Source organism: Procambarus clarkii, chromosome 75 (assembly GCF_040958095.1).
Source record: "Procambarus clarkii isolate CNS0578487 chromosome 75, FALCON_Pclarkii_2.0, whole genome shotgun sequence".
In the NCBI taxonomy this organism is placed as follows: domain Eukaryota; kingdom Metazoa; phylum Arthropoda; class Malacostraca; order Decapoda; family Cambaridae; genus Procambarus; species Procambarus clarkii.
Genome location: NC_091224.1, coordinates 28,157,688 through 28,174,222, shown reverse-complemented (window position 1 = coordinate 28,174,222; position 16,535 = coordinate 28,157,688). Strand labels below are relative to the sequence as shown.

At 44.4% G+C, this 16,535-nt stretch overlaps 1 protein-coding gene across 9 annotated transcripts in view; it reads left to right on the top strand.

Annotated features, from left to right (window-relative positions):
- Positions 1-16,535, top strand: part of LOC123771607 (centromere protein F) — a 155,047-nt gene that overhangs the window by 22,796 nt on the left and 115,716 nt on the right. For 7 of the 9 annotated variants that reach the window (XR_011224712.1, XM_069313432.1, XM_069313429.1 and 4 more), the window contains one exon: positions 984-1,317. Coding sequence is in view for 8 of the 9 variants with exons in the window: in XM_069313432.1 (XP_069169533.1) it covers positions 984-1,317 (334 nt within the window). In the remaining variant the exon portion in view is untranslated. The remainder of the gene's footprint in view (positions 1-983; positions 1,318-16,535) is intronic. The other 2 variants (XM_069313434.1, XM_069313433.1) reach the window with 1 other exon arrangement.

The following is a 16,535-nucleotide window of genomic DNA, read 5'->3' as shown; positions in this document are numbered from 1 at the left end:
CCTTCGCTGTGGTGTGAATTAAAACACATTTTTCATACATTGATGTCTTGTTTCAACCCAGAATTACCCACCCTCCAATTACTGGAGGGGATAATTCTAACTCAACATACACTTTCCCTTTCCACAAAGATTGTCTACCCATCAGTAATCAATGGTATGGTACTTCATCACTATGAAAACTATCGATTTCCCATTTTTAATTAACCCATTAAGTCAAACTGTCAGAGCCTTATATGTTAAGCTTGACAAAATTGGTTTACATTGCATAATAACTAGAATATACAGTATACATAAAATTAGAGGAAACTACAGAAGGCCTCTTTGTTCATGCAAGATTACTTCTATTTATATCCAACCAAACTCATGTATGTTATGTATGTATGTATGTATGTATGTATGTATGTATGTATGTATGTATGTATGTATGTATGTATGTATGTATGTATGTATGTGTAACTTCTTGAAACAATCCAGTGATCCCATGTCAATTTCTTGAATAAGTTCCATTTTACAATGTATCCCCACACATACCAGACTTAGAAGAAAGGAAATATCATAGATACCTGCTGCTTTGTCTCATACTTCTGAAACATAAGAACCATTTGTTCTTGATATGAGTAAAGACTATCAGAATTAGACATGCCTGTACGAATAATAGTGACCATTTTAAGTGACGACTTTGAAACACAGATGTAGTTTTACTCTGTTGGATCTTGCCTATTTTTTAACCTTGTCCACTGGTGAAAGAATGAAGATTCAACAGAGCAAACAATGTAAGATAAAGCATCCCCCTTGTTTAAAAAAATCAATATTAGAAATCAAGATAAAAGATTTAAATTTGTTTTGTATATGTAGAAATTATGATGTGAAGTAAATTTCATCCATTAACATGAGTACCTGTTCATGAATTCTCATCCCTTAATTAAAGAACAACATGGATACATTTTATGCAGTATGTTTATATTCCACTTGCTTTTGAACAGACTGATGATGGTGTGAAGGAGAAGCAAACATTGCTGAAGGAGATAGAACAGTTATCGCGAAGCTGTGAGCAACTGCAGCTTCAGTTGCAAAAGGGTCAACATGATCACATCACATCTAGCATTAGCCTCATGCCCCTCCGCAAGACTACAGCCGTCGAGTCGTTGTCGTCGTCGTCGTCGTCGTCGTTGTCGTCGTCGTGCTCAGGTGATACACTCTCCCTCTCAGGAGTTGGGGTGCCGCCACTACCTGCTGAAGCCTCTACTGTGCTGCTGACTTGTGATTCTTCCCACTTCTACCCTGGTCCTACAACTCTGCCTGCAGAGGGACCAGTCTGTTAGTACAATGCTCTTGGCATTCTGCACAATTTCTTTTACAACATTTGTGTCAAAATAACAACTCGTCCTATTTAAATAGTACTTTTGGTAACTGGGCTTTTATGCATATTTTGATGTAATGGACTAATTAAACAGTAGAATTTGGTACTATTCACTTCATAATCTGAAAAAAATAATCTAAAAACCAAACTTAAACATTCCTAGGCCTAGTACAGCACATATATGTGGTACATTAGGCCTCAGAGTGTATATTAGGCCTAGGATGGTTAGGTTTTATTATCAGTATAAATGCAAAACCTTTTCCGATTTGTCCAAATGCAATAGTACCTAATTCTCCTTTGTAACTGTCCTTTTTAAGTCAATATGTGTACGATGGTACACGTCGTGTCCATAAGTACTATCCAAAAAGGAGGATGGACTTCAAATTGAGTAGCAGATTGACTTTAATATCCTGTGATTTGTTAGAAAACGAATCCAGAATGGGAAAGGAAAAGCACATTAAGAAAAGATTCAGCAACAAAATGCTATTAAGCTTGCAAATTGACACGTTTATGGCCAATTTGTTGTCAGAGGTGTAAATGGTATGGTGTGATGCTCAAGACACCTTAAGTTGGGTGTTTTTGACAAGCCATTCTCCTGGCATGATAGTAATTACAGTAACTATTTGGTCAAGAGTAGTAATATGTAGTGGTGGACCGCTAGTAAACCACTTTTTGTACGATTAATTCCAGAAAATATACAGCTGGAAACTTAAATATTCCTAGGTCTAGAATAATATCTATTTGTACTATATTAGGCCTAAGATAATTTGTATTAGGTTTAGGCTTGCTAGAAGAGATTAGGAGATATTTGAGCCAATCTTAAATTTATGTTGCGGTTAAAAAAGTTTCCAGTTTATGCAAATTCAATAATATAACAGTTAACTATCTGGTGGTCCATCACAACACAAGTATTGGTACTTTCGAGCAAAGAGTTGCTATACGTACTTACTTTCAGACAGATGAAAGGATGAGCGATGGAGTGGTTTCTGAGTAAGGGTTGGTAGTGGCACGAGAGGAGTAGTGTTAGGGGTTACCTTGCCCAGTTAGCAGCTCTTCAAGGTTATTGATTTAACATTTTCGAGGTCGTAATACAAGTATTATTACTGTACTGTCCAGAAATGATGTTCTATCAGAGTGGACAAAATGTTGCTTCCTGCTCTGAAGAAATATTTTGGGTTGGGCAAGTCTCAGCCTTTGTAGCAAAAGGGTCAAGATAATTTATAAGGGCCTGTATCACATTTGACAAAGATCTTACAGGAAAAGAATGTACAGTATTTTGACTAATGTATACAGTACTAATCTATATGCCAGGGCAACATGTAGATTTTTGTGCATGTCAGGCACTATATTATAGAATGTTTTCATCATGAACAAATCCACAAGGGCCGTGATGAGGATTCGAACCTGCGTCCGGGAGCATCCCAGACACTGCCTTAATCGACTGAGCTACGACAGGGTTAAAAGGGTTGAAACCGAAGTTCTACTGAACTTACTGGATCCAGTAGCCTCTCCAAGGCACAAACCAGGCTTTTACACAACCCCCCCCCCCCCTGCACCCGAGCTATGTCAATAGGCCGTTCTTCCTCTTCGCCCTTACATCATCACACACAGAGATCACACTAACGTGATGCATCAAATGAACAAATCCACAAGATTTGTTCATTTCAAATCCACAAATACTTGTGGATTTGTTCATTTGATGCATAACATTAGTGTGATCTCTGTGTTTTCATCATTATTGCATTATGTGGCAAGCCCACCCTGGCATAATGTATGAATGGCACCTTCAGTATTTCTTCCTGTCGAGTAATATTGGATGCCTGTCGACAGTTCTATAAAAGATATTTATGCACAAAACATAATCACACTAACGTAACGTATCAATGAGAAAGTCGGTAGGAACCGTGAGGATGATTCTCCTCGCTGCTCTTACTGATTTTCTCGTTGATACATCACGTTAATGTGATTTCTTTGTGCATTTGAGAAGTGTTGAGAGCAGAATTCCTAGACTATAGGCCAGAGTGCATGTGGGGAAATTGTGTGAAATCCTGATTAGACTTAAGTGAAAGCTTCAGGAACCCTAAAGGATTCAGTTGAATCCCCACGTTGCAATTCTTTTGACCTTGTGGTGGACTAAGGCGTTTCCTTGGGAGTACTCGGAGCATAGGCTCGAATCCTTCTCACGGCTCCTACGGATTTTGTCAGATTTATAGTATGGTTGTGTAGGTATTGTAATCTTGGATTTAATTTTATGTAGACTGGCTAAATTCTCATTGTTTATTGGATAATTGTATTTAATATACAATATCTAAAATGTAGCTTAGTGCTCGTTAGTTTAGAGGAATGTTTGAGGGGTAATACATCTTGTACTCAAGTGTTTGATTTGTTAAAGTTTGGTTTAAATTATAAATAAGGCATCTTTGCCTTACGGAGCATCTTTTGTAAACTGTATCTTTTGGTTGCTTCCTTGTGCAAGGCTTTTACTGTATCTTTGGGCTTGAAATTGTGCAGTTAGGCACAGATGACATAAAGCACTGAACCACAACAACTATCAAGCATTCATGTAGCATTACATTAAAAAGGGCAAGTCACTGGAGAAGGTAATCACTCTAGTTTGCAATTTGACAATTAAAGGCCAGTCCATGGCAAATAATAGCCCCTTGCATTGAAGCTGTGCTGATCAAATTAGGGCTGTCTCCAACTACTTGCTAATCTGCTTTGTCAACCTCGCCGGCCTCACTAAATACCAGCACCATGTTCACTACCACGTCCACTGACCCGCACCCTACCACATACAAAGTTTGACGGTTGAGAGGTGGGACCAAAGAGCTAAATCTCAACCCCCTGCAAGCACAACTAGGTGAGTACAACAAGACATCGTCGAGGAGCTATGCAGATGCGGGATGGAACTGGAAAATAGGAAGGAATGAGAGCAGTCATATATGATGCTCAGAAAGGATTGTTTTGTACGGTATTAACTACAAGCCTTATTTCTGATTACTTGCACTTAGTTTCTTCCTCGTGTACATTTTTACTCTCAAACACTAAACCAACTGGGAGAAACACTCATCTTTGCTGCAAAGTGAAGTCCAAAGATGGCTTCTGGGAGGAAGGTGTGCCACCTGGCCCAGATGAAGTAGGAGGAAGGTGTGCCACCTGGCCAAGATGAGGCAGGAGGAAGGTGTGCCACCTGGCCTAGATGATGCAGGAGGAAGGTGTGCCACCTGGCCAAGATGAGGCAGGAGGAAGGTGTGCCACCTGGCCCAGATGAAGTAGGAGGAAGGTGTGCCACCTGGCCCAGATGATGCAGGAGGAAGGTGTGCCACCTGGCCAAGATGAGGCAGGAGGAAGGTGTGCCACCTGGCCCAGATGAAGTAGGAGGAAGGTGTGCCACCTGGCCCAGATGAAGCAGGTGGTGCAGGTAAGGGAGAGTGCCTTGGGTCATCTACATAATAATTCATGCAGTGAAGCTTCTGAAGAAACCTCCTAGTGAAGGTGAAGATGTACTGTGAGAAGAGAAGAGCTGAGCTTGAATCTCAAAATCAGAAGGAAGCTTTGACTAAGGCAGCAAATGTGGCATACAGTATGTAGGACATGTGACCAATGGTGGGACTCGTGGTTGATAAAACATGATTAACGTTCATAAAGGCTGTGATATGCAGCCCAAGGCACGGGGAGATATGTTAACACTTTCGCGCTCCCGGCGAAGGTCAGGGGAAACAACCATATGTGCGCGCTGCGTTTTTATCGCTTAAGCGTAAAAACAAAAATGTGTATACTCTTTTTACTCTTCTGACCTTAGTTCTCATGCTACGTATTTCATTTTGGTACCAACGTGTTCGCAATAAAATTCTCTAGAAGAACATCAGTAAAAAAAGTCACGAAGGCTATAGAGATACCAGCACGAAAAAAATAACTACAAAGATGAGTCGCCGTGAGCGCCCAACAGCAACAAAATGTTTTTACTCTTGGGATTATTATCACCTCTACAATTGTCCTACAGCCTTAATTTTGGTATCAATGGACTCCCAATGAAATTCCCAACACGGTGATATGAATATAATCGTAGAATAATGGTCGCGGCCCACCCGCAAGAGTGTGGGAAGTGGGCGCACTGTTACCCGGTAACGGTGACCGGATGACACATGCGCGAAACGTTGCTTTGAAAGTTTATACTTATTTCACTGTCCTGATATTATTATTGTATGTATGTCATTCATTTTTGTGGCAATGTGTTCACAATAGAATGTTCTATGAGCTAAATTATACTACACAAACTTGGACCAAATAGGTGTACTTACCAAGGGAAGGCTGGTTGTGGAACAGTAAGTTGAGCATTTGTTCTTCACTCCACCTTCTTCAGGTTCTTCATTCCTGAAGTTGCTCAACAGATGGTTTGTAGGTGGAGTGAAGCTGTTGCGGGTGGTTACTTCTTCACCACCCAATACACCCTTTTCCGGTGGTAATTGGTGTAGCAGGGAATAACACAGAGTGCAACGTTGCAGGTCCTGCATCCTATGTTCGTGTCCTTCCTTTTACCGGACCGTGCGCATACATGACACTTGAGACGTTTGGGCAGTCTGTAAAGTTCATGTTTCAGTTTTGTGTTCATGCGATTTTCTGAATCAACAATAGGGCCAGGTCTTCTCGGTTGAGGTGAAACATTTGCAGGAGAGTCAGATTCATCTGACAAAACAGTTTCGTCAACTGGCAGTGTGGCAGACATGTCGGGTTCAGATGGCAGTGTAACAGACATCTCGGGTTCAGAATCTGTTGCTGCTTCATCTTGAGGTGGTGTAGTGAACAAAGGCCGCCTCCCGTTAGGTCCGGGAGTTGGCATGGCGTCAGCATTGGCAGGAGCTGTGTCATCATTTATGTCTGGAGCGTGCCGCAAGAGTTGAGATGATGATGATGTTTTAGGCCACTCCTCTGTGTCCCAGTTCAATAGGGCCCAGATTGCCACTTCGTGGAACTGTAGCAATGTTAGCTTTTTTCGATCAGTTGTGTTGTATTTGTACAAAACATAGGCATTATGCAATGCCATTTGCAGGAAATAAAAGGTAATCTTTTTGGTCCACTTGTGAGTTTTCCTGGTAAAATGGTAATATTTAACCATTTGATCGAAGTGGTCCACACCTTTCATGAACTTATTGTACTCGCAAATTGCAGTCGGTTTGTTCACTGTTACCTGTTGTATTCCACTTGTTCCGTCTCTTTGGCGAATTTGTTTCCTTCGCTGAACTTGCTGAGTGTCTGCATTGTGGATGTTGGTAATTATTGAGACTACTCACTTGTCTTTCCACAGGAGAATGAAGGTGTTATCTTTGCGGCGGTATACGGTGGTATCCAGTGGAAGTTTACCCTTGGCTAGAGCTTGCAATACCTTTGGGGCGCCACGTAGCATTCTAATTGTGCCACATGTGTACACCCCAAGTTCTCTCAATGTTTCGGGTAAACGGGTAAAAACGGGTAAAAATGCTCGAGTTTGGCATGTGAGGGGAGCGTGATCGACTCACGACACGTGACACGAAAACAATGGGCCCGTCACGTGACCGGCTAGGCCGACGCGCCGGGCGGCCTAGTGGTGAGAAAGAGAACTTCATGGCGCGTCGTTTGAAACAAACCCCAATGAAATCGGATTAAAATTGAATTTTATACAAATATTTTAAAAGAGGACATAACTTAATGTCCACTTAGCGGAAGCGGGTAGGCGAAACAGGACGCCGGGGTGCGTCCTGATCCCGCGAAAGTGTTAAAGTGCTCAAGTGAGATATTATGGACCATTTATGAAGTTACTTCAAGAGATTTAGCAGGCACCAACATAGCTTAAGAAGAATGATTAAATCTGCTGAACTCAGCTGAATTAAGTGAAGGGAAAATTTACCAGTCTAACTATGCTTGCTTATAGGAATTGGTTGTATTTGATACGTTTTCTTCCTCTAAGTAGTGAGAGTGGAAGGTCACTGCAGTTGCCACAGACAGAGATGACACCTTCCAAAGAGTTCTGGAATTTTCTGGTTGCTGCTATTTAATAATAAGAGGGACAGGGTTGAGACACCTGACTAGTATTACGAACCAGGCAACAGGTTGTCTTGAGTTATCTTGAGGATATCTTGAGATGATTTCGGGGCTTTAGTGTCCCCGCGGCCCGGTCCTCGACCAGGCCTCCACCCCCAGGAAGCAGCCGGTGACAGCTGACTAACACCCAGGTACCTATTTTACTGCAAGGTAACAGGGGCATAGGGTGAAAGAAACTCTGCCCATTATTTCTCGCCAGCGCCCGGGATCGAACCCGGGACCACAGGATCACAAGTCCAGCGTGCTGTCCGCTTGGCCGACCGGCTCCCTGAACTTGCCTCCCAGGAGGCAAGTTGTATTACATGCTTGCTTGATACCTGCTTGATGGGGTTCTGGGAGTTCTATTCTCCAAGCCTGACCCGAGGCCATGCTTGACTTGTGAGAGCTTGGTCCAACAGGCTGTTGCTTGGAGTGGCCTGCAGGCCCACATATCCACTGCAGCCCGGTTGGTCCGGCACACCTTGAAGAAAACTATCTAGTTTCCTCTTGAAGATGTCCACGGTTGTTTCGGCAATATTTCTTATGCTCGCTGGCAGGACGTTGAACAACCGTGGACCTCTGATGTTTATACAGTGTTCTCTGATTGTGCCTATGGCACCTCTGCTCTTCACTGGTTCTATTCTGCATCCTGACTGTAGGAGACAGATGATCTTCCAACAGTTTCATTTGACATGCATTTGATCAACAGCAACTGCATCACAAGGTGGATACAAAATGTTCTACCCAAGGCATGCAAAGTCTCTCTCTTGTATCCAATGAAGGGGGACCTCATCCATCTTGTATAGCACCGACTGGACGAAAGGTTGAGACAGTCTCTAGCGCGCACACTACATGAATGGTGACAGCTGATTGAACTAATTCCCAAGATGCTCTAAGTGGGAATCATGATCCATGCTTATTGCCAAAGAAGGTAATCAATAGGAGCCCCCCCCCCCATATAAGACAATGCATCCTGACAAGCTGCTGAAGTGAAGACCTAGCTGAGCTCCTTGATAGAGCTATGCACTCCAGTGCCATTCTGAGTGTTAACCCCCATCCTGAGCCAGACATTTATGTTAAGAGCTCACAACAAATCATAACATTAATCCATTGCTCAGGTAATATTGAAGTAGCACAGGCCAGCCTGAGGCTTTAAATCTGTGCAGAAATACAACAAAAAGAGTACAAGGCCCAAGTGACAGGAGTAGGCATTCACTGAACTGAATTCAAAGAAGACAACTAGCCCAGGGTTTACACTATATACGCCGTTCCACATGCCTAGAAGGGGCCCAAGCTCATGACAACCGAATAGACACTTACTAATCACACAGTACACATGAGCCAATTGCTCGAATGTGGCCTCAGTTAAGAAGTTGTGGGGGAGGAGGGGGGGGTGAGGTATCATAAACCAGTCCTAACCAGGGCAATTTCTGTAAGGGCTGAAACTGGAATTTTGGCAGGACTGTGAGTGCTGAACTTTTGAAGCATCTCTAGCACCTGATTCATGGTTAGTAGGCTTTATTGAGCACCGAGTGTGCAAATAAGACAGACATCGAGTACTGAAGCCCAAGACATGAACATCCTGGGAGCACGTTTGAGCTTAAATGGAAGAGCACCAAAGTGATAACTTGTTTCCCCAATATAAAATCCTTCGAAGTTCCTAAGTTTTGTGTGCATTAAAACCTGCCAATAAGCATTCTTAGGGGGTAGGGGCAACAAGCCATGAGGTTGGAGACAATGCTTGGGAAATAAGTGACTGGTTGGCCGTTAGGAAAAAGGTCATGGAAAATAGTAGTTTATGAGGAAGGACGAGTCATTCACACCACTCTCTTGTCCAACATCCATATGCCAACAGCATGTTATGCTCAAAGCCATTCAGTGCAAGGGATGGGAAAGCTCGAGGTATGATAGAATACCCACGGGAAAACTGAAGAGCCTAAACACAGACTGTACCCCAAGTCTTTAAGAACACCTTTGGCACATCATCCTGAGGAAATGAAAGGGTCAATGAAGAGAGAAACAATTAGCACTGAGCTCACAAACTGGCTAAGTACTGCATGTCTGCAAGCTAGAAAACAACTGAGAAATTTGTGACTGAATCCTAAAGGGATTGATGCACACAACTTTCAAAACCTCTAAGCTGCCATTGAGACTGCATTTTTTGACGTACTGTACAAACAAAGGAGCTTCAAATGCCTATGACCATTTGCTAAAACCAGAGGGCCAAGATTTAAAGGATTTTGCTGAAATAATTAAACCACTGTTGTACATACCAGCACTGATCAGAAAGAACTGTCCTCAAGTGATTGATATGTGCAATGACAACCATACATGTGTAGCTGATATATGCACTACAGTGCTTACTATTGGAGCATAACACATACTGTATCTACATAGCCCACATCATATTTATGACAACGTAAGTCAAACTTGACTGAAAAATTGTCCCAGACTGTCAGTCACACTGAGGTTTAGGAGAGGGAAAAAGGAGGCGGTTGTAGGTAACAACAAAGAAAAAGGCTGGAGTTACATCCACTCCTGGATCCTGCGCCCCAGTGGCACACTTTAACAAAGTAACAAGAGCTGCGTATGTAAAATTGGGGAACACAAGGCTAGTTTTAAAGAAGCTAAGCAAGGACTCTAAGAGTAGTATACAGTACACAATATTGTATATGTTAAATGAATGCTTGAGTATGCAGCTCCAGCATGGAACCTACATCTAGTAAAACTAAAAGAAAACCGAGATTTCAAGAAATTTACCGTGAAACAAGTACCCGAGATTTTTAAGAGTTGAACTACGAGGGGGAGGCTCGTGTTACTAAACCTAACAATGTTAGAAGTGAGATGAGCAAAATATAATAAAAATTATTTGCATTAAATAGCAGCTGGAAGAGCAAGTATAACAGTCCTGGAATGTGGGGGAAGGCACACATGTTCCAAGTACAGCAGCTATTAGAGCAGCGATCATCTCACTCTAACTACCTGTTGATACAATTTGGTAAGCACAACACTCCTGAGAAAAGTCAGGGAGCCGGTCGGCCGAGCGGATAGCACGCTGGACTTGTGATCCTGTGGTCCTGGGTTCGATCCCAGGCGCCGGCGAGAAACAATGGGCAGAGTTTCTTTCACCCTATGCCCCTGTTACCTTGCAGTAAATAGGTACCTGGGTGTTAGTCAGCTGTCACGGGCTGCTTCCTTCCTGGGGGTGGAGGCCTGGTCGGGGACACTAAAAGCCCCGAAATCATCTCGAGATATCCTAATACTCGGTGGTATCTTGCATGAGGGAGCAGCCGAATGATACGCTCATGAAGTGGGTGGGTGGGGGGGGGGGATATATAGTGATACGCTCATGAAGTGGGGGGTGGGGATTGTATTCTTCAACCCATCCTCCTGTTTAGATAATAATTTTTGTAACTATGTGCACTTTAGTACAAAGATTGATGTACTAAGCAATTAGATAGTAGAATTTGGTACTATTCACTTTATAGTCTTAAAAAAAATGAAGTTAGAAAACAAACTTGAATATTCCTAGGTCTAGTATAACACACATGTACTATATTAGGCCTCATAGTATGTACTAAGCCTAGGAAGGTTAGGTAAGGTTAGTTTAGTTTGTCTTTATAACATGAATAGAAATCTTTTTCGGTTCGTCTAGATAAAATAGTAGCGATTTTTACTTTCTAATTGCATTGTATGTCAGCATGTGGACTATGGTGCTCATTGTTATTACAAGTACTACCAAAACAGGAGGATGGGCTGTAGTCTTAGAAAATCTTGTTTTAATGTATTTTGAGTATTAGTTGGTAGCAGTGGAGTTAGTTTATCGGTGGTGCTGCATCAGCAGCATTATGTCCTTATATTGTTTGGCATTTTTACTGACAATAATGTATTTTGAGTATTAGTTGGTAGCAGTGGAGTTAGTTTATCAGTGCTGCTGCATCAGCACCATTATGTCCTTATATTGTTTGGCATATTTACTGACAATAATGTATTTTGAGTATTAGTTGGTAGCAGTGGAGTTAGTTTATCGGTGGTGCTGCATCAGCACCATTATGTCCTTATATTGTTTGGCATTTTTACTGACAATAATGAGTTCATCAAAGTAAGGAGTTGTATTGGCAATACAGTACCTAAAACTTTATCTAAGGAAGCCGCCTCTTTCTGGCCGGAGAATGGTATAGATTGACAAACTTCCCTAACTTCTTGTTTGACGTATTGAACAAATTGAATCTAAAAAGAAATGTGCAAAATGCCTGTCAGTATTTTCTACAGATTTGTAATGCATCTTTCATGCTTTCATTATTTTTAAGTTGATTTCTGTAAGTAGAAATTTGATCTGGATATTCCTTGGTTTTCTTCTTGAATTGCTTATCAATATTTTGTTATTGCATATTTTTCACACAAGTTTTATAAAGACTTCTCGCTAAACATTTCAGCTCACTAAACGTATGCTTTGTATTTGTTCCTTGCTAAGGTCCTGCACTTCCTCCTTGATGCTCCTGTCTTTGTTTGCCATTATGTTCTACACGTTCTCTAGACACACCACTCTTATATACTCAAGTCACAAAATGTATTTTTATGTACAATGAAATCACATAAACGTGATGTATCAATGAGACCATCATTAGGAGCCACGAGGCTAACTAAGCCAACCCCCTAGTTCACTACACCTTCACATGGGCAAAAGCAAAAAAGTTGAATCCCGGGTTGCATTGCTTTTGACCATGTTGTGGTGTAGTGGTCTAGGCCCTAGACCACTCGAGCTAATGCCCTAGACTCTAGGGCATTAGCTCGAGAATACCGAGTGAGTGGATTCGAATCCTCCTCACGGCTCTTACTTGTTTTCTCATTTTTATGTTAAAATCTTAAATTTTAACTTTTCTGCATCTTCTCATTGCCACGGGCTTAATTCTGGAAAGTGACTGGCTGTACGTGAGACATGAGGGTTTGATAAGGTTAAATCAGATTACATGTGTATCTGCAGTAAATAGTGGAATGGTTGGCTGCAGTTATTCATAGGTGTACATGGGTGAAGCTAAAGGCTTGCCCTATTTCCCAGTGATGTCCCTTCTCTGGAAGGGGCCATATTGATTAGTTCCATGCTTATAAATTCACTACAGGCCAAAGCCTGGCCCCCTCATAGAGGTGAAGAAAGTAGGGTATCAACTGATCATCCTTACCAAGGAAAGATAGCGAATCAAAACAGACAGTAGGAAGGTAAAGGTTAACAAAGCAGGAAAAGACCCACACCCTTAAATGGCCCCACTCCCCAGTAGTTGTCATTGTCTCACTAGTTTGAGCAGCTCGCTAGCAGCTGGCAGCACTGGGAAGCTTCTACCCTAAACTGGCATACCTTTTCAGTCAATTGCCTGATGTCAGCATAGTCTGACACATGCTAGAGTTGTCCCTTGTATATTATAGTGATTCTGAGTTTCAGAGGCTTGTGGTTTGCACGTCTTCAAAGTTCATCTCTAATTCTCTTTCCCCAAGTCCTTTGGCATGGTGCACTGGGCTTCTTGTTCCCCCCTCCTTTGCTCCGAGCTGTGAAGCATCTGAGGGTTTCGGAGTCTGGGGCGAGTAGCGTAGCTGGGCCTTCTGAGGGGATTGCCCCTTCCACAGCAGCAGCAGTGGTGATAGTTGAGCTGATGCTTCCCACCAAGGATCTGTTGCCTCCTGGTTTTTAGGGGGTGATGTGGCTGCAGATGCTTCTCTATGACAAACTGTTCTGTGGGGAGCCCTGTAATCTTCCTGGAGATATCGGACTGATATGCGACTTATTAGTCTGGGGCATCAATCAATTGGAGTTCAGTCTACCGGGGACCATGAACTAGAACCTGGCCCCCCTCAAAGAGGCACAGGAAGCAATGGCCCATGGAAACAACCCATGTATGTTTCCTCCATGTATGGTAGGTGGGTATGTGGGTCTGCGGGCCGCTCCAAGCAACAGCCTGGTGGACCAAACTCTCACAAGTCGAGCCTGGCCTCGGGCCGGGCTTGGGGAGTAGAAGAACTCCCAGAACCCCATCAACCAGGTATCATGTGGTTATCATCGACATCAACTGTGCCATCGACTGGGATTAGGCACCCAGAAAGGTAAGTATAACAAAACATACCCCACTTGGTAAGAAAATTGCAACCGAAGATTGAACAGAGGCAGCACCCAAGCACCCCCAATACCCAAGGAAACAAACAAACGTCGTACTCGGCGCCGCTTGTCCACTCAGCCCTCTCCTCCCCTGACCCCACCCCTCATGCTGGCTACTCCCATCGTTCGTTGGCTCATGCGATCTCGGCCGGTCCTCGACTCGCCTCGATTTCTTGGTGGTGTTTTGCCTTTGTGGTGTTCTCTGCTGTTTTGTGGTGCAGTGGCCAAGTGAAAATTCAGTGTACTGGGGCTGCATGCACTTAGGGCTACCTTCCCTAAGTGCCCTGTTAGTACTGCTGCACAATGACAGCCCCTTTCAAAGCTGGAGAAATTGCTGACCTGGAGAGTGTGCAGAGATCCTTTACTGTTAGAATCCACTCAGTAAAACATCTAAATTACTGGGACCGACTAAAGAGCCTAAATCTGTACCAGTACTCCCTTGAGCGCAGGCGGGAGAGATACATAATAATTTACACGTGGAAAATAATTGAGGGGCTGGTCCCAAACCTGCACACAGAAATAACATCACATGAGACCAGAAGACATGGCAGGATGTGCAGAATACCCCCGTTGAAAAGCAGAGGTGCAACAGGTACTCTGAGAGAGAACTCTATCAACATCAGAGGCCCGAGACTTCAACACGCTTCCACTACACATAAGGGGCATAACTGGCCGACCCCTCACAGTGTTCAAGAGAGAACTGGATAAGCACCTCCAAAGGATACCTGATCAACCAGGCTGTGACTCATACGTCAGGCTGCGAGCAGCCGCGTCTAACAGCCTGGTTGATCAGTCCAGCAACCAGGAGGCCTGGTCGACGACCGGGCCGCGGGGACACTAAGCCCCGGAGGCACCTCAAGGTAAGGTAACTACCCTTGGGTGCTAGTGTTACCTTCCATAGTGACTTTGGGATTCCACTTCCGTAGGGGTCCTTGCTGCTCGGCATTTACCCCGCTCTTGGGGCCAGCTAGGGTCTCATGGCCTTTGTTTGGCCTTGGGTTGGAAGTGGTATTGTTACTGGAAGGGGGCAAAGTGCTGCGCAGCTGTCCTACCATCGCGGTGGCCGTGTTCTTGTTCCTTCTGGTAACGTTGTACTTTTGAGGGGGGGGGGGTTGATTTCTTTTATTTTTGTTTTCCTTGCCTGGAGGGAGGTCTGCCTTGTTTCGCTATTGGTCTGCTTAAGGTACTAGTATTTTGGTGGTCGCCCTCTTGGCCCCCGTGATTGTACATGTCATATGGGTTAAATTTTAGTTCATCCCTATTTGTCAGTTCTTGGGTTTAACCGGCTCTGCAGCACCTTGCCTGGGCTTCCCTTTAGCAGTTAACCTGTGTCCTGGAAAATCTTGTTGGGGTTTGTTAGACCGATGAATGGGTTTTCCGAGTTCCCGATTGCCTTGTGCGAGTTTGAAGGGGGCTATGTGCCCTTGTCTCAAAGTGACAGTCACCTTTTTTTGTCTGTCATGCTGCCTGTTGGGTCAACACCACCTTTGACCCAGAGTCTTGTGAGATGTGCGAGAGTCTGCCAGTACTCTAATTTACCCATTCTACTGTATTGACATTGAGGTTCGGGTAAAGGCGGCATCCGCCTTGCATGCTTGGTTTAGGTTGCTTCAATGAGCTAGATTGATTGCCTACTTAGACACCCCGAGGCTGCCCCGTTTTGGTTATAGGGTACCAGACTTAGGGGTGTTAGTCGCTTCGACTCTGGTTCAGTCTGCACTCCCCAGTCCTTCTGCTTCTGCTTCCCCCTCCTCCTTACTCCCAGCTCTGAAACATCTGAGGGTTTCGGAGTTGGGGCTGGTTTTAGTTTATGAGACTTTGGCGGCTTCGGGTGCTGCCCCATTCGAGTTGGGGGCAGAGGCATTTGAGCCCGCTCCTCCTGTTGAGGCTTTTGGGTTCTACCATCAGATCCCCCACTTCTTTGCTACCTTTCCCCTGGAGTCTGCCTTTTTCTTCAGGGGTAGAAGGCATGGAGGACAGCTCTACCCCAGGTCCTGGTGTAAAGAATCCCGTGGCTGGGGAGGAGTTGACCTGCGGGGCCTGGGCCCCCTTCGATTCCGCTTGGGTTTTGGTTCCCTCTTCACAAGGTTTGTTGCTGCAGGGGAAAGGGGTTTTCTTACCCCCCTTCCCTGTATCACTATGATTTGGGATCGGCTCCTCTTCGTGTTCAGTTATGGGTTCCCTTGGGTTTCTCAGCTCCTTCCTTCCAGAGGTTTTCTGCTTCTTGAATCTCGCCTAAGGAAGTTCGGGAGGCATTTGCGACGTACCTCCTGTGAGACCCTGATTTTGCCTCTGATGGATCAGTCCTTGTTTGAGTTCAGCTCTTTCCCATATTGGGTGCATCATGAGGTCCCAGAGGCTTTCAGACTGCCCTTTCTTTTCGCTGGGAGTATGGCATGGGTTTTGTCGGACCTGAACACTTGGATGACGGGAGACTGCTACGGTTCTGCAGGTTTATTTTGGGGGGCCAATTTGAGCGTCTTAATGCGTGCTTGTTTGCCTCTGTGCTTCTTCTTGATGGTGGCCTTGTGCAGCTGCACGTGCAGGTTTCCATGCTTTCGGCGTCTTTGGTAGCTGAGGACTTGTGCACTAGAGGGCATTTGGCCTCGGTCTTGTGCTTCTTTTCTCTTCTTGAGCTGTTCTCGGACAGGCTTAGGGAGGATGTGGAGGCGTTGAGTGCCCGGCCTTCGTCTGGTGCGCTGGCCTCGGCAGCTCGGGCGTCGGCCGCACTGTTGAAGCTGTTTGCACGGACTCTCAGGGAGGCGGTGTCTCTGTTCTTTGCTTCTCACCTCTCGTGCTGCCAGGCCGTGTTCGCTCCTTCCTATCCGTTTGAGTCCTGGCTCTTAAATTTTTGTCACTTTTTGTCCGTTGCTGTTTGAGGAAGCTGCTGTCACTCGGTTTCTGCAGGCGGCCTTGTCTAGTTGTCGTCCTATGTCGGACTTGTTGGTTCTCCGGGGGTGGCCATTCTCAGGG